Below are 27258 nucleotides of genomic sequence, written 5' to 3'. Positions count from 1 at the left end.
ACTCCCTTCCTTTCTGTGCTGTGCAGCAACAAAGGGGCAGGACATCTGCTTGAGTTCCTCCCCACCTCCAAACTGTGAATCATTCTTCCCTTCCTCTTCTGGCAGATCCTGTCAACCGCATCCCAACCTGAGTGGCACCAAGGTTCCATGACATGAATAATAGTTGGGGAGGGGGAATGTGCAACTATACTTTATGTGAATTTGATCAGAAACTTGAAGGTCTTTTAAGTTAGTGATAAAGGGGAAACCATGGCACCGTAAAAACATTTTAAAATTGAGATTTATTGCCTGTTCTTGTTGAGTAAGCTTGCACATCATCATAGTCTTCCAAATGTTATTGATCCATTGTTTAGAAGGTTGCTTGGGAATCTTCCAATGATGTGCTGTACATAGATTTGTTGCTTTATATACAATTGCTTAAGAAGGCCTTTATGCAGGAATCCAGGGTCCTTAGGTTCAAATTTATGCAAAAGCATTACATTGTTCATTGCAGTGTGGATACATTGGTTTAAAGTATGAAGCAGTCTGTCCACACCCCTTCCCACAGTAGAGTAATGTACCGCCTATTGAAAACTAGATATTAATCTTCCTTTACATTTGTGTTGGTTGGTTGATAAGGTTGCGAAAAAGTTAGAGACACAACACCAATATTAATTTCCCAGAGTTTCACTTCCATCATTCTCCCATGCCCAGACACTGTCATCCAAAAATGGCATTTAGAGGATATTATAAATAGATGGTATCAAACTTTAACCAACGAGAGAACATCTATGAAGGATTCAAAATGTATTTTATAAATAAAAAAGTAGGAATTGGTCTTTGTCTTCAATGAGTGTATGCGTAAGAAAGTGATATAGTTGCAAATATCAATACAAATACAGTGAGATTGGTTCAATTTTTTTCAAGACTTTTGCATAGGAGAGAGGTTCCCCTTTATCCATCAAATCAACCAATGTATGATACTGTTATTTTCAAACAGGAAAGCCTATGGCATTGTTGTATGCTGTAGTTTCTAGAAGATGCAGCACTGAAGTTAGTGGAGACAGACCAGGAATCAGTTATATTTTTCATTTCACCATTATTCCCATGTAAGTGTGATGTCTTCAGTCACAGAGCATTACAAGGATACACCTAGGTCTGTCACCATGGCTAGCCCATGTCAAGGTATCTGGAGGGTTGTTGCTGCTGCTACTGCTGTTGTATTTATATCCCAACCTTTTCCCTGACAGGGACGTAAGACAGCTTACAGCCAAACTAGAAAAAGCTAAGAACATTGGGGGAAAGCATAGTTATCACTGTCTGATATATGTTTGTGCATTGATAGGCTGGGAAGCAATGATCAGTTCCAGCAGAAATCTGGGTTGCTCAGTGGCATAGTATGGTACTCGAAGTGGTACCGCTGGAAGTCATTTGGACTGGGGACTGCTGCAACTATCTCTTTTGAACTTTGGCTTCCACCTTGATCACATAAAAGCTAACAATAACTTGGTTATTGGTCAAGATAGGAGTTTGTATATGAGTTGTTGTTGGCATCCTTCTGTCTCAAGAGGCAATGGAGTGCACCTCCAGGAGTGAAGTTAAATCGCTGCATTAGCAGCATCGAAGCAACCTCGCCAGTGTGCAGGCCTGGGCAGTATGTATTGAGGTCCTGGGCTGCCCAGGAGACAAGAGCCCATTCTTGGCCTCACTGCTGTGGTCCAGAGGAAAGCAGAGCAATATGTCTGGCTCCAGCTTGACTGCAGGAGTTGCCAGAAAGAGGCATACAAGGTGCCATCCATGCGTCTTAGAAACTCCATTCTGGATTTGTATAGGGTTTACTCCTTAGCCTTTGCTTCTCCCCAAAATATCCCACAAGGCAGTGGAGAATTAGGATCAGAGTTTTCCTTCTCCTAGATGCGCTACCTTTTCTGGTTGATCCTCAGCTGGTTTAGCTGGCTAGTCAAAGCTGTTCATGGGATGTGCCCTCTGTGAGCTATCACTTGTGGCTCCTAGAAACTTGTTATATGAAAATTGCTTGGAATAAGAGGAGTCCTGACAAGATATTAATCTGTATTTTGGCTGTCTGTGATAACCTGTTCCCATAGGTGCCAACTATGTGGGCCCATGGGTACTCAGGCACCCACAAATATTAAATGAAGGTGCTAGGCACCCTAAGAATCTCTTTGGCGGTGCATGCTTGCCCCGCAGCATGCACACATGACATCAGCATGCCGCAGGGCATGTACATCACCGCATCACCAAGCCCCTGAAATGTGCACATGTCACATCAGCACACTGCCGGGCATGTGTGCACCATGTCATCACACCCCTGTGACATGCAGACATGATGTCAGCACACCCTGGGCACCCACTGTTGTAGGGGCAAGGTGGCATGCCTGCCTATTCTAACTTCATTTATTTAGTTTCTGAGGACTTGGAGTTCACATTTGAAGGTACTGAATTGAAGCTGGATATAGTGAAGTTGCAAGTATTACAGCTACTCTGTATTTCTTAGGTATCCCAAGGGCAATGAATTGATCTGACTTGTAGATTTCCTGCAGCATCAGAATATCAGGATGTTACTTGGCAAGGGGGTTGGGCAACCCTCTTGCATCTGACAGGTTTGCAAAGCCTTTTACATTGCAGGATACCACTTATGATCTAAAAAAAGAAAGAAAGCAATTTGGAATCTTTGCATCACATGAACATTAACATGTTCTCTCTCCTTTTAAGATGCAAACAATTTTCTTACCGCTTATGAATATTACAAGTTTGAGTCACCAAAATGAGTCTTCATTTTGTGATTAATTTCTAATTTTGGAAATATTTCTTATTTGATTCTGGACAAAGTGTTTAATAAAGAACTTATTTCGTTTGCTTTTTTACTTAAGGGAAGTTTTAGAGCAGCCTCTTTCTTTGCTGTTTCAGAGTAAAGATGAATGAATAATCTCACACTGGGTTTTGAATCTGAATACACAGCTTACTGCTTAAACTCTGAATACCTTTAAAACTTCAAGGACAAATTTGCACTACAAACATTTATCTGTTTTAACTGTCATAGCATTTCCCCATAAAATCCTTAGAATTGTAGTCTGGTATAATAGCAGACCTCTTGTTAGAGATTCGTAGTGCCACCTCCCCACTGCAAACTACATGTCCAACTTTCTTAAAGAGGGAATGCCAGTTCCAACAGAATATGTCTGTGTTGTGGATACATCCAGACTTCAGTGATGTAATTTATTAACTTGTTCCAGTTAACTAGAGTAGTGGCATTCTGCATTCATCTGTGAATTAATTTTCTTCAAAATCATAAAATCTAGATCTAATTTTTTTAAGATGCTCTTTTGATAGAAAGGCTTTTGTGTATCATTTTAAAAAAAGAAAGCAAGATGTGCATATTGCATCTACTATATAAGCCAGGAATAAACAATATATATATCTTCAAGATGTTGTGATCTGCAACACCCATCATCCCTAGTCAGGCTGACCAATGGTCAGGGATGTTGAAAGTACACATAGTCTAGTACACATCTGCAGGACATCATGCTGTCTATTCCTGAATTAAGCAAGCTGTGGCTTCCTAAACCAAGCTAGATTGGTAAGATTACATTCACTGTATGGATGTTCTGCCTTCCGCAGCACACAGTTGTGGATAAACAAACAGTTTATTCCATCCTCCTTGGAAACAGGGACTACGTGGTTCTTTCATATCCCCTCAACATTTTACAAAGGTAAATAGTCAACATATGTCTGATTAAGTGTTCAAGGTATTTGAACAAGCAATCCACAACAGTATGAGCTAATGGCATATTTTCATCAAGATTTTATTTGAAAAAAGTTTTAGGATTGAATTCGGTGCAGTTTTGACAACTTTGTAAGCATAGTTTTAAAAACTTTTTGTTCCTATTTAAAATTAATATAGTTTGAAGACTATATAGCACCTTTTTCTAATGTGTGAGATTTCTGCTGCCCTCTTAACAGCAGTCTGGTCTGCTAAATAATATGACGATTTTTCCTTTGTCCTTTCAATTTGATATATAACTTGAAATATACTGTATTTAAATGTGATGAGGAGTGATACATAGAATTTCTTCCACCCTTCTCATATTCTGAGGGGTGCGGGGATAGACCAAAATATATATACAAGGTTAGACAAGTAATTAACCTTATCTAAATTGCCTGATGTATACCCCCAAGCTTGGAACATACCCTCATTACAGAGGACAGCTTTGCATACTGCATCCAATATATAAGCCAACCATGTATGCCTTGACCAAGTTGTGCTGGTGTGGTAGTGCTGGTATATTGGGAACTGCTGAAATACTGTGAATGGTTTGGGGAGAATGCAAGCTGAACTTTTGATGCAAGAAGAGCTTTTCCTATTACAGCTATTGACATTCACTGCTGGTAGGCCTTGTAATGAACTTAGCAGTCCTGAATACAGCTGTAAACTTGGATTGTGCGTGTGTGTTTTGCTACTCTTCTTGTTTTGACTCTGTGTGTCACTGTGTGTTTGTGTGTTTTGCCTGACTCAGAGCTGAAATAATGCAGAAACATAGAGTATCTCATACCCACGCCAACTCTTCTGCAGCTTCCACCTGAAAGCACAAATCCCTGTCTGGCAACCATGGGGAAGAAAAGATTAATCCTGGAGGCTGAGCTTGATTTCACCCAAAGAAAGCTGGGCTAAAGTCAAAGCCGAGCTAAATTCAAAGTACATACCTTGTCTGATTCAAGGTTCATCTTGAAAGCACCACTGAGTTTAGCATGCAATGGAGCCAATCTCTTTCAGCTATGATCCAGAAATGGTTTTAAAGACCATATGAGAGACAATCCAATAGAAAATGCATAGATAAGGAAAGCTTACAAAAAGTAAATTGAGTTGATCAATACTTGTTAGTGGTGCATATCCCACTTTTGGAAGGGTATCTGTCTTGTGGAAAGACTGTTGAAAGGAAAATAGAAATAATAGCAAAGCTAAGGTATTTTTAAAGTAGCTAATGCCTTAGATGTACATCTGCAAAAAGGACAGAGTGTATCTGTGTTAAAAAAAAAAGGCATTAAATAAAATGACATTTCAAGTTTCTGTGAGAGCTACTTGACCTGCTGCTGTGAAAACTGGGTACCCACAATACAGTCTTGCCTGGTTTCAAATACCCATGCCACATTCAAGAGTTCATTTTATAACAAATGAAATACAGAAAACATTTTTACGTAACAGAGTTACTTACTTTTTAAATAAATTGACTCTCAAATCGCTAGGAACCTCCAAGACTGTTGTTATTCTCTTAAATAACATCGGTAAATATACGAAGAGTGAAATGTAACCATTCACCACTCTAGCCAGGGAAATCATGGGAAAATTGATAGGCTTTAAAGCATACTTGAAAGGTATATCAGTTAAGAAGTAAAGTAAATAACTGGGTTTTAATACAAAGTGGATGAATGTATAACAAATTCGACTCAATACAGTGTGTCACACATGAATGAAATTCCTGATTCCATTTTAGAAAACAATACAATGCTTTCTGTAGCATTTTAATGCACAAATTAATGTAAAGTGGTACCTCAGTTTAAGAACAGCCCTGTTTACGAATTATTCGGTTTAAGAACTCCGCAAAACCGGAAGTAGTGTCCCGGTTTGCGAACTTTACCTCGGTCTAAGAACGGAATCCGAATGGTGGAAGGGCACCAGCATGGGAGGCCTCATTAGGAAAAGCATGCCTCGGTTTAAGAATGATTTCAGTTTAAGAACGGACTTCCAGAACGGATTAAGTTTGTAAACCAAGGTACCACTGTATTACATTAACAGCTATTGCAGAATGTGTTGCATAGCTATCATCAACTTTTGATACCATCAATGATGGTATCCTCCTGGACTATCTGCTGGAGATGGGTATTGGGGGTGACGGGACTGTTCTTTGGTGGTTCCAGTCTTATCTCCAGGGGTGGTAGAATTGGATGGGTGCTTCTTGGTCTCCTGGCTTTTTAGCTATAAAAAAGCTTTTTAGCATTTTAGCTTTTTTAGCAACAAGGCATTGTATTGTCTCTGATGCTATTTAACATCTACATGGAGTAGTCTTTAGGCGTTTGGGAGGAATATGCTGATGATACCCAATATGTTTGAATTGGGAATGACTGAGAAGGCCCTGGATGAGGCCAAAGAAACTGAGTCTAAATACTGGTAAGATGGAGGCACTGTGGAGGAGTAGTTCCCAGCTCCAGGAAGTTGATATGTTACCTCCCCTGGAATGGGGTTGCATTCTCCCTGAAGGAGCAAGTAGGTAGTTTGGGGGTGCTCCCGAATCCAGCTCTGTTACTGGAGATGCTGGTATCCTCAGTGTCTAGGGGGTGCCTTTTAACAACTTAGGTTGATATGACAACTACAACTATTCCTAGATCAGGATAGCTTGACCACAGTTGTCCATACACTGATAACCTCACAGCTCAATTAGTCCAATGCACCCTATGATTTGGAGGCTGAAGCGGGTGCAGAACAGGGCTCCTAGGTTGCTTGTGGGGGCAAGCTACCACCATCATATAACACCCTGCTTTCAGGATTTGCACTAGGTGCCAATCTGCTACTGGGCTGAGTTCAACGGGCTGGTACTAGCAGAGAAGTCTCAAGACCAAGTTCCTTGAGAGAGCACCTTATGCCTTACAGTCAGTAGATCACTGCAGTCTGTGGGAGAGTCTCTTCTGCAAAGATCTCAGAAACCTGTTTCACAATAACTCAGAGCAGGGCTTGTAATATAGTTGCCCCATTCTGTGGAATGGCAGTCCTGTCAAGGTACAACAGGTGCCCACTATATGCACTTTTCTGAAGCAATTGAAGACATTTGTGTTCTGACAGGCTTTTCTAGCTGGATAAATGGGTTTTTACCCTGAGTGTCTATTTTGTATGGTTTTAGTCTTGATTTAAATATATTTGTTGTGGTTTTCATTTCTCATTTTTAATTATCTTTAGTGTAAATAGCCTTGAGACTTTTTTTTAGAAGGCAGTTAATAAATAATTGATAATAATGATGATGATGATAGTAGTGATACTTACTATATTTTTATAGCAGCCACAGCCCACAAGGTGGGTTTAAATGTTTTAAATAGACTGCATCTGTGAAAATAATTTTGTGGTGGGATTACTTGTATTCATACAAGAGCTATGCCCAAGCTGTTGATTCTGGATGAGTGCAAGTGCCACAGCAGTGCTAAGAAGCAAACTGAAATGGTGAAGTGTGTTGCTGTTTAGTCATGTCCGACTCTTCGTGACCCCATGGACCGGAGCACGCCAGGCACTCCTGTCTTCTGGTGAAGTGTAAAGGGCCCTAAAAGGCTACCTTACACTTCAGTTTTACATTTCACAGTAACCGATCTGAAATCAGAACGGAACACGAGACTTAACAAGAAATTGCTTTCTGTTGTAGATTCCTGGCACATGAACCTGAATGGCTTACATGTTTGTAAATTATTGCCACATTCACATGTTTTCAGGGAATACCCGAAGCATGTTAAGTGCACACCTAGAAAGCATTGTGTATGAAGCAACTCTTAGAGAACATTGTTGCTTACTGCTACTGATTGCTACTGCTTCTGACTCTTCCGCTTTCAGGCTGCTGCTGGTGTACCTGCTGCTCTTTGGAAGCAGAGGCGGCAGAACAGGTGGCCCTGTTTTATCTACCCAGGAATACCACCTGTGCAGAGACATCAAGGAGAATGGAGGTTTCTTTATTTTCAAAGGGCAGCGTAAAATGGTTGCTTTTTTTATAAAATGTACCGTATGTCGCGTGTAGCTGATATGATAAGATATACTATTGATTTATGCTCTTTCATGATGCTTCTAAGGAACACATTTATTGTTTTTGACATTTTACAGAATACTGAAATTGGGACTGTGTTTTTGCAGTGTGTGTGGCCTATTTTTACCCATGTTTTTGCAGGGACTGTTGGAGGAGTCTAACTTTGCTCATGAGAATGGCAGGGTGCTAATGTGCACTTGATAATGTATTGCTTCCTTCTCTTTCTTTCAGGGAATATGTGGGAGACTGTGGACTTCATGCTTCCGACATAGGAACAGAACCAGATTAGGAATCTCCACTTCTGAGAGAATGCTGGGAATCTGCAGAGGGCGACGGAAATTCCTGGCTGCCTCTCTGACTCTCCTTTTTGTTCCTGCTGTAACCTGGATTTACCTGTTTGCTGGGAGCTTTGAAGGTAAGAGGAAGAAGCCAGTCTAATATTGATGGGTTTTGGGAGCTGATGAGTTTGGGGACTTTTGTTGCTGTCACTTTAGATCTAGCAGCATTTGGACAGATGGGATGAAGTTGTCATCTGTTGCCTCCCCCATTTCCCCACCCACTATAAAAAGGGGGGGAGGCGATGCTGTCGCTTCACCCTGACATTTTCAGTATCTATTTTCCAGACCTCCTAGTTAGCTAACTTCTGTGGTTGTGCCTATTTTGAGGGTTGTAGCATAAACTGATTTATTAGACTCATAGACTGATTTTATATATATCACCTTCCTTCAGCAACAGTATTTGTTTAATTGTCCTTGTGCAGACTGCCAGCTGAACCCCAGCACAATACAAGCTGTTTACCTTCAACTAGGAGTAGAAGACCAGTTTTTGCTTCCCATCTTCACACAGTTAACTATTTATGATCCGTACAGTGTTTAAAACAGAGCAACATTTTTAGAGTGAAATTTGTCCTCTTCATAAATGCATGTCCACTGCAACTGGCAGTTCAGAGCTGGTGGCAGCATTGCTGGAAGCAGTCTGAGTACATTTCATGATTCAAACTCTGTGCTTAGAAAAATGAAGAAAAATAAATCTACGTTTTATTGGAGGTCTGATAAAAGAATTGCCTGATATAAATTGATTTTTTTCTTACAACTTGTTGGGGGAAAGGGAGTTTCTGCACTTCACAAAGAGCATCAAAACAAAATCAATTTATTTTTATACCACCATTTGCACAAGTCAGAGTGTAGTTTACAGTAAAAATAACAAGTAAATAAGAAGTAAATAAGAATGCATTAAAGCCATAAGAAATGCAATCTATTAGCAGCAACAACAACAACAACTTATTTTTTTTCTACACCGCCCATCTGACTGGGGTGCCCCAGATATTCTGATTAGCGTCCTACACAATATACAGGTAAAAAAGGTAAATGACCCCTGGACGGTTAAGTCCAGTCAAAGGCAACTATGGGGTGCGGCACTCATCTCACTTCAGGTCAAGGGAGCCGGCGTTTGTCTACAGACAGCTTTCCAGGTCATGTGGCCAGCATTACTAAACTGCCTCTGGTGCAACAGAACACCGTGATAGAAGCCAGAGCACATGGAAACACCATTTACCTTCCCACCACAGTGGTATATATTTAACTACATGCACTGATGTGCTTTCGAACTGCTAGGTTGGCAGAAGTTGGGACGGAGCAACTGGAGCTTACCCAACTGGAGCAGATTCGAGCTGCTGACCATCCCATCAGCAAACCCAAGAGACTCAGTGGTTTAGACTACAGCACCACCCGTGTCCCCTACATAATATACAAATACACAGCAGCAACACAACAGAACATCACACATTAAAAGTGTTCCAATGCTGGGCTGTCTATGGAAGGTTGTTCCAATACAGGGCTGTCTTTAGATGTCTATGGAAGGTTGTATAATTATTTATCCCTTTGACATCTTATGGGAAGGTGTTTCACAGGGTGGGTTCTGCAATCGAGAAGGCCCTCTGCCTGATTCCCTGTAACTTCACTTCTCACAATGAGGGAACCACTGGAAGGCTCTTGGAGCTAGACCTCAGTCCCTGGGCTGAATTATGGGTGCAGAGACCTCCTTCAGATATACAGCACTGAAGCCATTAATGGCTTTAAAGCTCTACATGTACCCAAGCACTTAAAACACACAACAACAACAAATTACTGAATGCTGTTGCTATTAGTAGTTGTCAATTAAGTTCTTTCCTCCTCCATATACCCTCTGAAAAAGATGTGTCTTGACCAACTACCTGAAGTTATAAAGAAGTTGTAGGCTCACAGGATGAAACAACCCTGGTTCATGCTTCTCTTACGGGGGTTAACACTGTACAGCGGGTGTGGGTGTGTGGCTAAACTGTGGCCCTCCAGTGGTCAGCAATGATGGGAGATGTAGGTAAGCAACTTCTGGAGTACCATAGATTCCAGCCAATGGAATGTCACACACTCTGCTGATGTTGTCATTGCAGATGTCGACATATGCTTACATAGGCAAGTATTTAGTTAATTACAACTTGGCTGTCCCATAGTCATTGCATAAGTGCTTTCTAGAATAAAACATTAATGGAAGAGTGAGAAATTGGCTACTTGAAATCAGAATGGCTTTTGCATGCTGAAGAGGTTTGATTTCTCCCCTGCCCCTCCTTGCTCTATAATTCAAAGCTCTCCTTTAAAAAAAAAAAAGGTGACTTACATTCCAAATTATTATTTCCTATCTTCTGTTTTACAGTCCAGCTGTAGATAATCCCATCTCCCAGTTGCTTAGAGGCATTTACAAATCTGGAGTGTGTCATGCAACAGGTGTCTGGCTCTTTCCTCCCACCCACCCCAAAGTAAATGCAAGAGCAGCAGGCAGTCAAACAGCTCAAGGACAGCAGCTTAGATAGGAAGATAGTTTGTCCAGGTTTGTGTCTCCTAAGCATTCAAAAGATGAGCATGGTGTGCTGTTTGAAAGACCCAGCTCAGTAGTAAAAGTACATTTTGAATTCCAAAGGTCCTATGCTCAGTCTCTCACATCTTCAGGAAGGGTTGGAAAAGACTCTTGTTTGAAACCCTCGAGAGCTGATGCCATTGTGTAGACAATGCAGAGGTAGATGGGCCAGTGGTTGGAATCTGTAAAGAAGCTTCCTGTCTGTCTCTCCCTTCCCCATACATTGTGCTGTCTTACTTGGTATAAGGAAGCTTCTCCCCACACCATAGAATCTTAGAATCATAGATTTGGAAGGGACCCTGAGGGTCATCCATTCCAACCCCCTACAATGCAGGAATATGTAGCTATTCCTTACAGGGATCAAACTTGCAATCTTGGTATTATCAGCACCACATGTGTGTTGTTGCATTTGTGGTGTCTAAGAAGATATCCCATTAGCTGGCTAGCCCACTTTAAGGCTGTAACCATCCTAACACGAAGAACAATTGGTGTTTTGCTTAGTTTCTTCCATACCAGGGGAGGATAATTGGTGATCCCGGCATTAAGAGCTTTTGTTGGGAAAGCTATTCCCCAGATGTTATATGGGATAGAACTCTGGGGGTGGAACCAGAGGCTGTTGGAACGGCTTGAAATTTTGCAAAACTACTATCTCAAGAGGATTCTAGGCCTTCCTCAAGGAACCCCAGCAGCTTTCTTGAGGGTGGAGGTTGGTTTACCCTCTGTGTCTGCCAGGGCCCACTTAAGATTCCTACGATTTTACATCAACCTTGCAAACACTTCAAACACCTTATTGGCCAAACAAGCCTTTGTATCTTTTCAAAAGAACACCACTTGGCGCCAAAACTTATCTGAGATCCTGGTTAGATACACCCTACCGGAGTTTAATATCCTCAAACGGTGGAGCCCGGACAAACTCCGGAAATGGATCCTGGAGAGAGACGCTCTGTTAGATACCACAAAAATACAGATCCCAGGGTCCTCCCACTGGTTTCCCCGACTGAAAGCAGTCAAAATCTGCGCCAATTACTTGGCGAATATCACCAATCCCACTCTTCGGAGAGCCTTTACTATGGCCCGTTTTCAAACCATTCCTACGGCCTATCTGTCAGGCAGATATGCAAAAATCCCAGTAGAGCAGCGGATATGTCCTTGTTATATGAGAACCAAAGAGGATCTCATACATTACATGTTGTATTGTCCCATCTATTCGGCCTTCAGGGATGCGATGTTACAAACTATTCCCAAATCAACAGTCAACTCTGAGGACCAAGTAAAGTTTTTACTGGTGGACGCCGATCCACGGATTTCTCACGTGGTAGCGGTCTTTGTGGTGAAGGCTATGAAAACTAGGGTATGGTTCCTGGATGAAACGGTGAGGTCCCTCCCATTGCTCTCCTAACCTGTTGTTGTATCTTCTTCCCTGAATGGTGGGGTTTATTGGGTAGTTTCCTTGCTGGGACAGCATGGCATGAATTTTAGCTTACTTTTATAATCTTTTTGTTTATCTTTTAATAATGTTTTATGGTATTTTGTGTAAAGGCATGGACCTCACAAATTTAATAAATTTGTTGTTGTTGTTGATATCCCATTATTTAGAAAATGATTTGTAGGGAGGTTTTTTGAGTTGTAAAAAACCTTCTGCAATATTGAATGTTACAACAATACAAAATTGTTCTAATTACAAAGAAAGAGGGAGGTATTCACCAATAAATTGCACTGCTTACAAAATAAACATAAAATAGCTCTTTTGGTTTTAACATTGTACTCCAGGCTTCATTATCATTTCAGCAAGCAACATAAACAACAACATAGCAAATACAAAATACAAGTAAAGAGTTACTCAACAAAATAGAAAAATAATAACAAATAATTTTAAAAAAGAAAGGAAAAAGAGAACTAATTAGCTGTTGAGCCATTATTTGCCAAACAAATGAATCCAGTAACTATCTTTATATATATATATCTGGATATATAGACAGTGAAATTGAAAGAGATCTAATTAGCCTAATAAAAACAACCAGTGATTAAGAAACACAAATAATAACCTGGATGGCATTTTAACAGTTTTTTCAACACTGAGATAGTGTTCTCATTTTAAACCTTTCCCATGCATTGTTCAGCTTTCCTTTGGACCACATCAGTGAGGCTGAGAAGGGGGGTGTCTTGTCTTTGGGCAGCCCAGGACCTCCATACGCACTGCCCAGGCTTGCACCCCAGAAAGGTCACTTCAGTGCTCCTAACGCAGCAAAAACATTGTGGGAGGCAACAGTTACAAGTTAACGGTCTCTGCAGCCACAGCAGGCGCTGTGATTCTCCAGCAGTTTGATTTCACCCTCAGAGGCGCACTAATGGTCTGTCGAGCCAGATGGATGCCTACAACAAACAACTCCATCAGCCACATCCAGCATGGCTAATGATCAGTTGTGCTGGGAGTTAAAATCAAACAACATCTGGAGGGCCACAGGCTGTCCATCCTTGCAGTAATCACTGCCTCTGATGCTGCCTCTTCCAGTGCATACCAGTAACATAAGTTTTGTGGCCATAGTCAGCAACTAGTTTTTTTTCTGGAGGGACACTTCAAATGCAGAGTGAGAGTACATGGGTCAGCAAAGTGATCTTCTACCATGTTCTGTTATGACAATTATATTTTTTCCTATCTCCTACCTTTAGTTAGGCAACTAGGAAACTGGCTTTGGCTTTGACGGGGGACACCAGCTTTTGAACAGTAGTTTTAGGAATTAATTGTCCATTTGCTTTAGTTCAGCTTACCCCAGTTTTCAAGCCTTCCTTACATTGGCAGACTCCAAATAGACAATCTCAGCTTCCCTACCCCCCTTCCTTTCTTTTCCTTTTCTTCTTGCAGCAGTGCTGTTTCCTTTATGGGCTGGGGGGATTTAAATTTTCCGATCTTACAATTCAGCACCTCAAAACCCAAAGGAGATGAAGGACTCTCATCTGTTTAGCTAACATCTTGAAAGACAAAGCTAATACTGAAGCATGAAAAAGAGAATGAGGTTTATTCCCCGGTGCATACATAAGCAATATTTGAATGAGCAGTGATTCAAAAGTAACTTTAGTTTCTGTCAGATTGAGAGAGGAACTGAGATGTCTTGCCAAGACTAAAACACTGATCTCATATAACCTTATTCCCCCTCCACGTGGGAATTGCCTGTGGTCACTGTTCTTGCAACAGAACAGGCTTGCACAGCTTCTGTGACTCCCCTGGATGAATGCAACCCAACAGCCATGTGATATTCTGCAAGGAACTAGATAACCCCAACCCCAATTTTGTAATTCTGGGCAGGTAGCAAAACCAGAAATTTTATTGCCACTAATTCCCAACCTGACAGATGACACTATTTTAACTGATGGGCTGCATTTGACTTGGTAAGTCACACATTGTGCTGGTCTGCTTTAGAAGAAGGAAAATTGCATGATCCTTAGTTTGAAGTAATGAATACATGAGGCTGCTTCATATCGAATGGGACCTTTGGCCCGTTCAGTATCATCTAGTATGCCTTGCAGTGGCTGTCCAAGGTCCTGCAAACTCTCAACACCTTACCCTGATCCTTTGTAACTGGAGGTACTAGGGACTCAACCTAGCACCTTCTCTATGCAGAGCATGTGCTCTGTCACTGAGCCAGGGTCTCTTACCATAATCTGAGTGTTCAGCAGAGGCAGAGTTAGGGCAGCTGACAGTTTCCCCCTCACTGAGCTCTGAGCAGAGAAGGTGTCCTGTTATGGGAAGGAGGCATGTAGGCTCCAGCAGGGTCCTAGAGCCCTCCATTCTCCTTCCCAAAGCCTAGTTAGTACTTGCCAAGATTTGGGGAGAAGGTGAAAGGCTCTAGGACCCTCCTGGAATCCTCAAACCTCCTTCCCAAAGCCCAGCACTGTGTGGGTGCTGGGGGAGGATTTTTGCCTAGCTTAGGGCACCATAGTACCATTTATTAAGATTTTTTTAAAAGAAAATAAATCCAGGGCTGTTAAACTGAATGGAGTATTCATGTTTTCCAGTTAATTCTTACCCAGAGCAGAATCAAGTTATTCTAACCTGCAGTTTTTACCACTGAAGACTTCGAAAGGGGGAAAGTGGATTTCTAATGGATGTTTCCCAGCACTCCTTAGATCGTTATCTCACTCATTCCAACTATTCTAGCAAACCTTTGGATTGTGGTATCTGGGTTTAGAGAACCTGGGAATGGATTGCCAGCGTTGGAGAGGTTGGGTCCAATTTATTTGTTTATTTCTTGGTTTGTGGGATTAATCAACTTCCACTCCAAATTCAATCTACTCATGATGCTTACAACATTTAAAATACAATCCTACGAGATGATAATAGCAATGGTAAAAGTATTAAGAATATTTCTGTATAATCACATCCACGTTCAGTGGAAGCCCTTTTCATCTGCCCACTGAAAACAGCATTCAAACATACTAAGTGGGCATTGCGCAGTGAGTTCCCCATCCCGTTCACACACTCCTGCCAACCCAGCACATGTTGTGGTTTTACCAGTTTGACTACAGTAGTTTAGTTTTATTTGCTGCTCTGAGTTGTACAGCTTCCATGAGCAGTAGTGATTTGGAAAAATCACAGGCAACGACTGATTAATGCATGACTGAAAGATGTCACTAAAAGGGTGAGATGGAATGAGGCGAGGCAGGGCATGCAGGAGCCGGGAACAGAACCCCCACAGTAAATGTCAGGTACTACCAATTTTGGTCAGCAGGGGAGAGACTTCAGCCAAAGTGGGATTTGGTTGACCGCTTCAGATCCATATAGGGTAAGACAGAGTTGGCAGTCTGAATTCAGCTAATTGATCTGTGAATGCTTCCCTAGGGAATTATTTTCTGGAGAATTCTATTCTTCTTGATTACATCGACAACCTTTAATCCCCCTCCTTTCACTAAACCAGAGCAGCAAATTTCATTGGTTTTTTTAAATATATTCATTTTCAGCCTTGTCCATTTTGGTAGAAAAGCAACTTCTCTGGCCTAATAACTATTGTGAAATCTAAAAATAATTCCACAAAGTGGATCAAACTGAATAGTTTTAAATAGTTGTTTAACATGTCAAATAACTATTCATGCAAATAAGGATTTAATTTCATCACTTAATAGCATCTGTATATTAGGTTCACCAAATAAAACTTGCAATTAATGTATAATGAAATGATGTTTACTAGTAATCTTTTATGCATTAAGAATGGAATGTGTTTACTCTTTAGAAATGTTTACACCATGAGTACACTAATGCAAAAAACTATTTTAATAATTTAAAGAGTGTAAATTACCAGTTTGCCATGGAGAGACTTGAAACTTATTCAAGTAACCTTGCAAATAGTTGTTAATCAGTTACTACTTATTGCATTTTAACTCCTTATTTTCCAATGAGCTCAGGGTTATATCTGTGTTTCTCTCCACCACCACCCCAATTAATCACAACCACCCTATGAGGTAGGTCAGACTAAGAGATCATGAATGGCCAAGGCTGCTCAATGTTTTTCATGGCTCCCCGATCCTAGTTTATTATTCATTCATTCATTCATTACCTGCCTTTTCCCCTGATGGGGACTCAAGACAGCTTAAAGGAAAAAATAATAACTGCTTAAAACATAGGAAAAAAATCTTACTTAGATTAGTTTTTTTTATCTTGCATTATGAAAAAGCTTGAATAAAATATCATGCAGAGAAAACCAATCATGAAAAACAATTGAACATTTGTAGAACTAAAACTATAAACGTATATAAAATATGCTAAAACCCTATCAATCATTACAATTAAAACACCACAGCACCAGCCTTTTCATTCCCCATAACCTGTTGAAACAAGAAAGTCTTCACTTGCTGGTGGAAGGACAACAAGGAGGGTGCCAGTCTAGCTTTTCCTGGCAGGGAGTTCCAAAGTCTGGGAGCAGCTACTGAGAAGGCCCTTTCCTTGTGTCCTCATCAAGTGTGCCTGTGTGGGTAGCAGGACCAAAGTATGGGGCTCCCATGAATATCTCAAAACCTGGGCAGGATCACATATGAGGGAATACGATCTTTCAGATAGATTAACTCTAAGATAACTTAGGAGCTGGAAGGTACCACTTTGTCTGTTCTTAGTCTAACCAGAGTAACTCTCCATTCTATTCCATTCCTTTGCCTGTTTTTTGGTGACTATCCTTAGACTCCCTCCATCTGTCTCTTTCTTTCCCATACCCACTTTCCCACCACAGCACTCACTTTGAAGAGGAAACCACAGGGCAGAAGTGTCACTTCTCTCCAGTGTGTGAAAGGGTATTGCATCAACTAAGAGGCTGGGATTACATACTCTTACACTGAATAATAGGCCATCAACCATCTAATTGCACATGTGCACAAACTTACGGAGTTTCAACCCAGACTTAGTCATGCTTAGAGGAGAGCATTTTTTTTTAAAAAAAAGGAACTTAAATTAGAAATTCCATTGATTTTAGTGGGTCTGTTCAAAGCATGACTGAAGCTGGATCCAACCCCATGGTGTGTGTTTGTCATATTAAATTTAAATAAGGCCTTGGTATTACAAGGATGGGTATGGTTCTCATAAAAAACCTTCTCAAATCATTTTCATTGAGTTGACCTGTTTAATCTCTGAACTGAATACCAGGGCAATATTCTTTCCCAGAAGTATTAAATATAACAACTTCCTAGTCTGTTTCAAAGTCTGTTTTTTAATATAAAAAAGGTAACTGTCTCAAAGGAAAGATCATAGAATATTTTATATGAGCTGGAGTACAAATTTCTTGTCTGTGCGTACATAATTATTGCTCTCCAGCAGCTTTAACAAATGTTCTCTGAACTTTTGCCAATAAATTGCGAAGTGAGTAAATCTAAAAGTTCACTTGAATTTACAGTGTGGGGTGAGGTCATTTATACATCTAAAGTGAGAAAGAAATGTTCTTTTTCACTGAAAATATATAGCGTGCACTGTCCTCATGTTTGGAAGTCTAATGGGACTTAAAGGGGCCACTTCAAATAAGATGGGCTATTTCATGGAGGCCCCTTAGATCTCCTTCTCTGTGTCATGTGCCCCATGCAGCAAGACATTTTGTAGCCCACCTACTGTTGTAGGAGTGGCTTGTGGAAACCTGGCGATAATCCACCTGTTAAGGGTTACACATTAGACCAAAGACAGGGGACCTTTTTGACTTGGGATCTAGATCATAATCTGTCACACCTCCATGGGCCAGCTTTGACAGGTGAGACAGTGGTCCACCTGCCAATCACCTGATGCCATAATGATGCCAGATGGTTGAGAGGTGGGTTATCCTGCCCATCTGTCCCTGGCAGGTGGCCATGATTTGTGGGGAATCACCTTGCAGATCAAACTGGGGCTCCTGCCAAGCCAATGTTGTTTGCTCCTAGGTTGGAGATTCTCCCCCTACATGCACTCACACATACATTAGATCTAGGGATGCTGGGATGAGGAAACATACATGGACTGATATAGCAGTTTGCATGTCCCCCACTAGAGGTACTACAGATCCCCTAACACCCAATACATTCCAGCTTTACCTAGTGGTTGGAGAGAATATACTTTCGGAGAATAAAAAAAGACCTATATTTTTATAGGTCACTACTACCCTTTCACATGTCCCACCACCCACACACAAAAAAACTTTTTTCTATGTGCACCTCAGGAAATTTAATATTAGCAGTGCAGATTAAACACATTCAGTTCATCAGAGAAGATATTAATCTTGTCCAGGTCCAATGGGGAATTTAATTTTCCATATTCTATTTCCCTACCTCATGAAGCTCTGGCGGCTGTCATTTGCACCGACATCTGTGGGACTTTTAATAATCTGGCTCCACAAACTCATCCTGGTGGTTTCATTCCTTTTTATTTCTTCCTTCACTCTTGCTGAATTTCATCACTGCAGGTTGTAATTGAAGACCACTGTCAAGAAACAGAGGGGAAAATGTCTTTCCTTTGTGCAAAGCTGTCTCTGCAGCTGATGGTTTTTGCTAGAGCTGGATAAATTAAACCAGGACATGGTCACATCTGGGAGTTTCTTGCAGAATTCTTTCTAGCTTTCTAAGCATCCCTCCATGCTCCATTGAGCATCTGTATTGCTAGACTTTTTCGGTGATTGGAAGAGGAGACTCAACATGGACTCTTCGCCGTTTAGAATTGTAGTGCTCATCAAAGTTTGAAGGTGGAGCATAGGATTTGACTTACATTGCCTGCTTGTTAATACAGTGAGCATTCTTTAAGAATAGTTATTAAGTCATTTATTAAGTTCCATTAAAGTTATCAAAAATATTTCAGAGCAGAGTGGCGTGTGGATCATTGCCTTTGGCAAGCTTGCATACATATTAATCTTCATGGCAGATCTTTCTAATTGCAGAAGGCAAACCTATCCATGGGATTGCTGCAGACTTGCATTTTTATAAGCCCAGATAAGAAGTTGCCTCAGTTGTGTAAATGTCAAGAGCAGTTCAAAGGAACTGGTCATCTGTGATGGCCGCATATCTTAAATTGATTGGTAGATTTCTAGAAGGAAATCTGCTTAAAACCACCACGTTAGCTGAGACCTCAGTGAGTCTTATTGATCAAATCTGAAAATCCAGCTTTAACCTGAATACCTTTTAGATGATCCTTATCAAAATATGACAAGCACTGACTTTTTTTTAATCTTAATGCCTTTTAATTTTTAACATAAGGTTTGCACTCAAAAACTAAAGAAAACTATTGCCTTTTTACACAGGACTTTGTCCTAGAACAGAAGTCAGCAAACATTTTCAGCAGGGGGCTGTGGGTTCACTGTCCCTCAGACCTTGTGGGGAGCCGAACTATATTTTGAAAAAAGATATGAACAAATTCCTGTGCCCCACAAATAAACCAGAGATGCATTTTAAATAAAAGGGCACATTCTACTCATGTAAAAACACACCAGTTCCCGGACCATCTGCTGGCCGGATTTAGAAGGCAATTGGGCCAGATCCGGCCCCCAGGCCTTAGTTTGCCTTCCCATGTCTTAGAATATATATAACACAGGCACTCTGTAAACTGTGGTTATCAAACTAGAAGATAAATGATTACTCCCACCCTTCCTTCCCTCTTCAGTGTGAGTTTGAGAAGAGCGCTGCTGGATCAGACTAAAAACACATCTAGTCCAGTGTCCTGTTTTCACAGTGGCCAGTCAGAAGCTCACAAGCAGGACATGAGCACAGCAGCAGTTTCCTATTTGCATTCCCCAGGAGCTCTTCTTCAGAGTCATGCTGCCTCCAGTGCTGAACCAATGCATGACTTTGAATAAGAGCTCCTGGGGAATGCAAATAGGAAACTGCTGGCTATATGCTTCCCTTCTTATGCCAGCTTTAACCATGAATTAGTATTGCATATTCCCCAATGCTAACCATGGGGAGAGTGGTTGGCATTGACCATCTTCATCCCTGGTTTCAAATCCTGGTTAAGACAGCTTGCTAACCATGGTTAAGAGGGAAATTTATTACTGTACTCTTAGTCATGTTTAGCATTTGGTGCAGCTGTCAGTTTAACCATGGTTTACCATTGTAAGAGGAAGTGAGGGGATTTGTGCTAGGGGAGGAACAGTGTGTGTATCAATGTTTTCTTGAAGTGGGTTCCTGATCTACCAACCATGGTTTGCAGGGATCCACTCTTGTGTCTGTACCACACCTTTGACAAAGACCTTCACAGGTCCTTTCTCCCTCCACTAATATAAGAACATGTCAAGTCAAATAGGTTTCTTTTGGCTGTATCTTTGAATGGCACTGTGATATAAGTTTCTTTCATCATTATTTTTATCACAGCCAAAGAAGAGCCTAATTGCCATTAATAATGACGTAAGGGAGCAGTGATACACCTAGGTAGTAAAATGGGACAAAATGACATTAGTTTCAGAACAAAATACTTTTACAACCTGAAAAGTGTTTGCTGTAAAGGGGGGAAAAACTAATTCAAAACCATCAGGAACATTTTCCCTTTAATTGGCATCATTGTTTTATTTGCAGGTTTGCACAAGGGATCTGTGTATACAGTATTATTCAGTGCTGGTCTGTGGCAAGAAATAATGGAGTTTCATACAGAAAATTTTAGAGCATGTTGGGCAATCATAAAAACATGAGATCCCATGCACAAGGGAAGGGAAATGTGCACTTCTGTACATCATCTTTGCAAGCAGCTTGGGCTTATTTAAACAAACAGCCTTATTGTTAATTATTAAAGAAGTTGTTTGCCTCATATATCCCCTAGTAAATAAAAAGGAATATAAATATATTGGCATTATGCAGAAGGCTAAAAACGTTGCAGTGATTTTGTGTTGTCTGACTGTAGAGCAATTTTTGCAGAGTCAGAGCAATGTGTGATTAGTCTTCAGAAAACCAGATTTGGAAAGATAAAGTTTGGATTGATTTGGAAATGGGGGGTTGGACTGACCCCCCTATGCAGAGATGTTTGGACTTTCTGAGTCTGGCAATGGGCCGTCAGATGTTTGGAGCTGTGGGGGCTCCTAATTTTGGAGGGAATTTGAAACATGTCTTAAAATACCACATGGAGTCTAGTCTGGACTATGGGAAAGGGGCTGATTTGTTGAAAAGGGTCAAAAACACTACCAAGCTGGAGTTCCCACGAGTGAAAGGAAAATATGAAGAAGAGCTGCGGAAGGGACATGGAAGAGACTTGAAGGCCTCGGATATAAGATCACCAGGTTAATGTGCCAGACTAATGGGATAAAAAGGACTGACAAACCCGGGACCAGGAGGAAGGGACGCTGGAAGAAGATTGGATTGCTCTTATTTCTTTTTTCTATCATTAGGAATGTTTTATAAAATTGATGAATGTTAGGAAAATGTTGAAATGAAATTACTTGGCTCTTGTAAAAATGTTTAAAGAATTAGGTAAAAAGGTAATGGTTATGAGAAGTTGGTAAAAATAAGATTTAAGTCTTAAGCTTTAAGGTTTTTTATAAGATAAGATGAAAATAGAGTAAGGTAATGTAATGACAGAATACTATGAATTATGGAAAGGATTTGCTGTGACAACTATTAATCAAGATACAAGAAAAGGGAGGAGGAGGAGGAGGTCATAGAAAGAAGGTAATGAAAGTGGAGAATTTGAAAATGATGGTTTTATTTTTTTTTTTTCTGTTTTGTCTTTTTTCTTTGTAATTTTTTTAAAAAATTCTTTTTTCAATAAATATCATTTAAAAAAAACAAAAACAAATGTAAGGTTCTTCACTTAGGCAGGAAGAACCAGCTGCAGTAATTTAAGATGGAGGACACCTGGCTTACCAATAGTACATGTGGAAAGGATCAAGGGGTCGTAGTAGGCTACAAGCTTAACATGAGTCAACAGTGTGATGCAGCAGTGAAAAAAGCTACTGCTTGGTTGCACAGAATATAGTATCCTGATCGAGGGAAGTAATAGTACCACTCTATTCTGCCTTGAGTGCTCACTGGAAGGACAGATCATGAAGCTGAGGCTCCAATACTTTGGCCACCTCATGAGAAGAGAAGACTCCCTGGAAAAGACCCTGATGTTGGGAAAGATGGAGGGCACAAGGAGAAGGGGATGACAGAGGACGAGATGGTTGGATAGTGTTCTTGAAGCTACCAGCATGAGTTTTACCAAACTGCGGGAGGCAGTGGAAGACAGAAGTGCCTGGCGTGCTCTGGTCCATGGGGTCATGAAGAGTCGAACACGACTAAAGACTAAACAACAACAACATTCTGCCTTGGTCAAACTATAGCTGGAACACTGTATCCAGTTCTTGGTGCCACAATTTAAGATGGATATTGGCTGGAATGTGGGCAGAGGAGGGCATCCAAGATGATCAAGGGTCTAATCTAGCTTCACGACGAATGGTTGAGGGAGTTGGGTGTGTTTAGCCTGGAAAAGAGGAGACTGAGAGGAGTTACAATAGCCATCTTCAAATATCTGAAGCAAGCTTGTTTTCTCCTGCATCCACAGCAAGAGGTGTAGAGCGAGTGAAATGATACTGGCATTTCATTCTGATATTACAAAGACCTTTTTCCGCATTTCCTTTTTTTTTTTTAAATGATATTTATTAAAGTTTCAAAAAATAGAAGAAATACAAAATACAGAAAAAAGAGTAATTTTTTTTAAAATATAACAAAAAAGTAAAGGATAAAAAAGAAACATACAAAATAAAACAGTTAAAAAGACATTAATTTTCCAAACCTATCTTCCCTAGACTTATTTCCCCGGACCTCCTCATACCTCCCTTTTTTGTATTCCAGTTCAGTTTGTTAGTTCAGCAAATCCTTACCATTAAACTTTTGCCCAATTGTAAACCTTTTTTCATATCTCTTAAAGCATAACAGCTAAAAACCTCTTAGTTTCTATCCAACATCCTTCTAAGATTCCTTAATTTTACAATATTTCTGTAAATAGTCTTTAAATTTCTTCCAGTCCTCTTTCACCGACTCTTCTCCCTGGTCTCGGATTCTGCCAGTCATTTCCGCCAATTCCATGTCATCAATCACCTTCATCTGCCATTCTTCCAGAGTGGGTAGATCTTGTGTCTTCCAATACTTTGCAATGAGTATTCTTGCTGCTGTTGTGGCATACATAAAGAAAGTTCTATCCTTCTTTGGCACCAATTGGCCGACGATGCCCAGAAAAAAGGCCTCTGGTTTCTTCAGAAAGGTATATTTAAATACCTTTTTTATTTCATTATAAATCATCTCCCAGAAAGCCTTAATCCTTGGGCACGTCCACCAAAGGTGAAAGAATGTGCCTTCAGTTTCTTTACATTTCCAACATTTATTATCGGGCAAATGATAGATTTTTGCAAGCTTGACTGGGGTCATGTACCACCTGTATATCATTTTCATAATATTCTCTCTTAAGGCATTACATGCCGTAAACTTCATACCTGTGGTCCATAACTGTTCCCAGTCAGCAAACATAATATTGTGTCCAACATCTTGTGCCCATTTAATCATAGCAGATTTCACCGTTTCATCCTGAGTATTCCATTTCAACAGCAAGTTATACATTCTTGACAAATTTTTAGTTTTGGGTTCTAACAGTTCTGTTTCTAATTTTGATTTTTCCACCTGGAAGCCAATTTTCTTATCCAGATTATATGCCTCCATTATCTGATAATAATGAAGCCAATCTCTCACTTTATTTTTTAATTTCCCGAAACTCTGCAATTTCAATTTGTCTCCTTCTTGTTCCAAAATTTCCCAATATTTCGGCCATTTGGCCTCCATATTGAGCCTTTTCAGAGCTTTCGCTTCCATTGGTGACAACCACCTTGGAGTTTTATTTTCCAATAAATCCTTGTATCTTGTCCAAACATTAAACAGTGCTTTCCTGACAATATGATTTTTAAATGCTTTATGTGCTTTGACCTTGTCATACCATAAATATGCATGCCATCCAAATACGTTGTTAAAACCTTCTAAATCCAAAATGTCTGTATTTACTTCTTCCGCGTTTCCTAGCATGTATCTTAAAATGCAAGAAGGGAAAATGGCCTGGGATGACAATTGTTGAATGGTAAGTGTATTTCATTCATTGGATTTGACTGAACAGAAGCAACTACAAAAATAGCCACATCTGAAAGTAGCGGGCAACTTTTATAAAATGTCATCCAGGCTTCCAAAGCAACAGAAAAGGAAAGGATTTCTGCTTGTCTCAAGCAGATAATGTGCTGCTTCAGATGCTTCTGAGCACAGTGTGCCACTCAAGTGGAAGAGTAGAATGCTGATGGTAAAAAGGTGAGATGTTTTGGGTACCATCGCTGTCACTGAGAGCAATGATTTAGCACTTTTGTTTCATGCTTTCTGGTTTATCAGCTTCCCTCAGGAGCTGTGTCTATGCATTTTTACCATCCTTGACCCCATTTTCAAATGCTAAGAGATTAGTAGGTGATTCTTGTAACCCAAAGGGGGGTGAGGGGGGAAATGGGGAAAAAACAGAATTAGAAGCATTTAGACCTGGGATGTAAGTAACCCTTTACGGAGATTTAAAGTAGATGGGTTCATTGCTAGATGAAACAAGTAAGTTGACATTTCATATATTAAGCTCATTTAATTAATAATCATGCAAGATTCATTCACACCGGAACTACAAAATATTTCCTGTCTAGAAAGTGCTTTTTCTTTCTATGTTTGCGTTATGTAAACCTGCTTGGGGGGGGGGGGGAGAGATGTACTATATACAGGAGTCAAAATGTCCTTATGAAGTCTTAAATGTGAAATTCCTCCATGACAATTTTGAAATGGGAGAGATCAGTTTTCATATTGCTGAGAATGGTAGGGTTTCCCCACAGTTGCTATCAGAAGAGATAAGAAAGGAGGGCTTGTAAAGATATTACTTGGGAGGGGGTGGACAACACTGAGATGGAAGGGGCCACAATCTGCCTCAGTATGATGCATGCAGAGCCATTCAACAGGTAACCAAACTGAACTGCATGGGGTTGAGTTGAATTTCTGTAATTGAGTATACCCTGATTTATTTCTTTAACTTTTATTTTTATTGATGTTCGTTAAACACATGCAAGATGAATTCCATACAAAAGTAGAATCAACTGCTGAAACAAACATAAACAAACAAACAAACAAGGACTGGAGATTAAAGTTAGCATGAGAGTTTTTGACCCTGGGCCTGATTTTGGAGTATGTGAGTCCAAACCAGACAGGAGCCCATCACCTTCCAAGTTCCCTCTACTAAGTGCTCTGATTCTTCCAGCTTAAGTTTACTTTCTGACAGATTGTGAATTTAAAACATAAGCACTTAATGCATCATAGAAACCCATTTCACTGGTTTCCTTATCTGTGCTGTCTCTAGCTGTATCACCCTGTCAGTTTGCCACACTCTATTGCTCACTCGTGCATTGATTTCTACTCTTGCTTAGTCTTCCATGCTTACGATCAGTGCCTTTTCCTTTTGCTGCTGATCAAGGTGTTGGTGGCAGGATACTTCCCATAGCAGTTTTTCAGGTTTCTGTTTTGCATTTTACACTTCAATTCATTTCAAGTGCCACCGATGCATGCTGATTTTTATTTTGTTTTTAAGAATTGAACTCCTTAGAGCACATCTGCATTGTGGCCAATGGGGAACTGGAGTTGCTTAGACAGAATCTGAACTACTTATATATCAGATGGAAAAGACAGGGTTGCCACATTTTTATAGTCTAGCCAATGAATTGCACTCCAAATGTTGTTGGACTTCATCTCCCATTAGCCCCAGCCAGAATGCCCAAAGACCAAGGATTATGGGAATTATAGTCCAGCAACGTATGATGGGCTTCCCCCTACCCTGCAGTCTTTCACACTCAGCCATGTATTCCCTCCTTGCGGAAGATATTGAAAGAGAAACTACAGGTGGAACTGAAAGAAGAAATCAAATATTAATTATTTCTTATAGACTCGCATATCTGACAGTGTCACAAAATCACAAAGCTAGTGTTCAATTTACACATTAACATTACATACGAGAGCTTGCAGCGGGGAGAGAACTTGTAAGGTATATACAACATGCTGTTGGAGGAACTGGACATGGGGGGAAGGGGTTGATTTCTTTCGTGGGCACAAATCACCCCATGTATGAGATAAGCCACCAAGTGCTAGGTCAGTCAAGCCAGTTGCTATGGCAACAGTGCAGTGCCATCTATATAAGTGATTAAAGCGCATCAGCTAATTAGACAGTCACTTTATCTGTCTGTGAGCCAAAGTCTGTGTTACATCTTGAAGCTGGAGCAACGAATATACTTTGTGCTTGTATATATTTCTGTATCTGCACAGCCTACAAGCTTTGTGTATATATCAACGTCCAGAAACGTATTACTGAAACCTACAGCAGTAATTATTTTGGACCTTAAGCTACCTCTGTACAGTGACTGTAACTGGCAGAAACTTCCACTATGTGGGTATCTCGCCTCAAATTCCCAACAAATGCTCTGTCAGTATTTGGATACCTACAGGTGAGGCAACCTTTGAACTTAACTCGAGCATCATTTCTTTGGGCTCTTTTTAAAACCTAATTCAGAAAACAACTTGAGGCATGTTCATGCACCCAAAGTTATTTTTGCTCACAAATATGCTTTCTTATTTCACAACAACCGTGTTCAGGCATTTGTCTGAACACATTCAAACAAGGATTAAATTGGGAGGTGAGGCAGCTCCACTCCCAATGCCTCTCAGTATGCCAGCTGCTCTTTAATTCTTAGTGGAATTAGTGTAAATGTCTGAAAGGCTTTTAAAGGTGCATTAAACTGAACCATTCCATGAGCAAGAATCATGCTTGTTGTAGTTCCTGATTGTGAGGACAGTTTCTAAGACTGCTCCATTGTTTAATTAGCAAAAATCAAAGGAGTAACTGGTGTTCCTGAGGACATTGAGGAGGAGCTCTGGTTTAGCCCATCATGTGTTTAAGCAACTGCCTAAACATTTGACTGAATGGGTTTTTTTCACAGTGATAACTTCTACAAAAGAAATATATGTAGGAAATGTAGTTGTAGTAAATGTTGATTATGCAGACATTGCATTCTTGACAAACTCTAAATTACAATCATGTATTCCCACCCACCCCTTAGTTTGTGTTAGCTTTTAGTTCAGGTTCCACACTAGCAGCCACAGG

The 27258-nt window shown here is 40.4% G+C and overlaps 1 protein-coding gene across 1 annotated transcript in view; it reads left to right on the top strand.

Moving 5' to 3' along the window:
* LARGE1 (LARGE xylosyl- and glucuronyltransferase 1) overlaps positions 1-27258 on the top strand; it is a 323190-nt gene that overhangs the window by 79992 nt on the left and 215940 nt on the right. The window contains exon 2 of the mRNA XM_080971695.1: positions 8004-8187. Within this exon, the coding sequence (XP_080827821.1) occupies positions 8082-8187 (106 nt within the window). The 5' untranslated portion in view covers positions 8004-8081. The remainder of the gene's footprint in view (positions 1-8003; positions 8188-27258) is intronic.

This window comes from Podarcis pityusensis (genome assembly GCF_964106645.2).
Source record: "Podarcis pityusensis genome assembly, chromosome: 10".
Taxonomy (NCBI): domain Eukaryota; kingdom Metazoa; phylum Chordata; class Lepidosauria; order Squamata; family Lacertidae; genus Podarcis; species Podarcis pityusensis.
The sequence above is the reverse complement of the archived record's forward strand: the minus strand, read 5'-3'. Positions and strand labels throughout refer to the sequence as shown.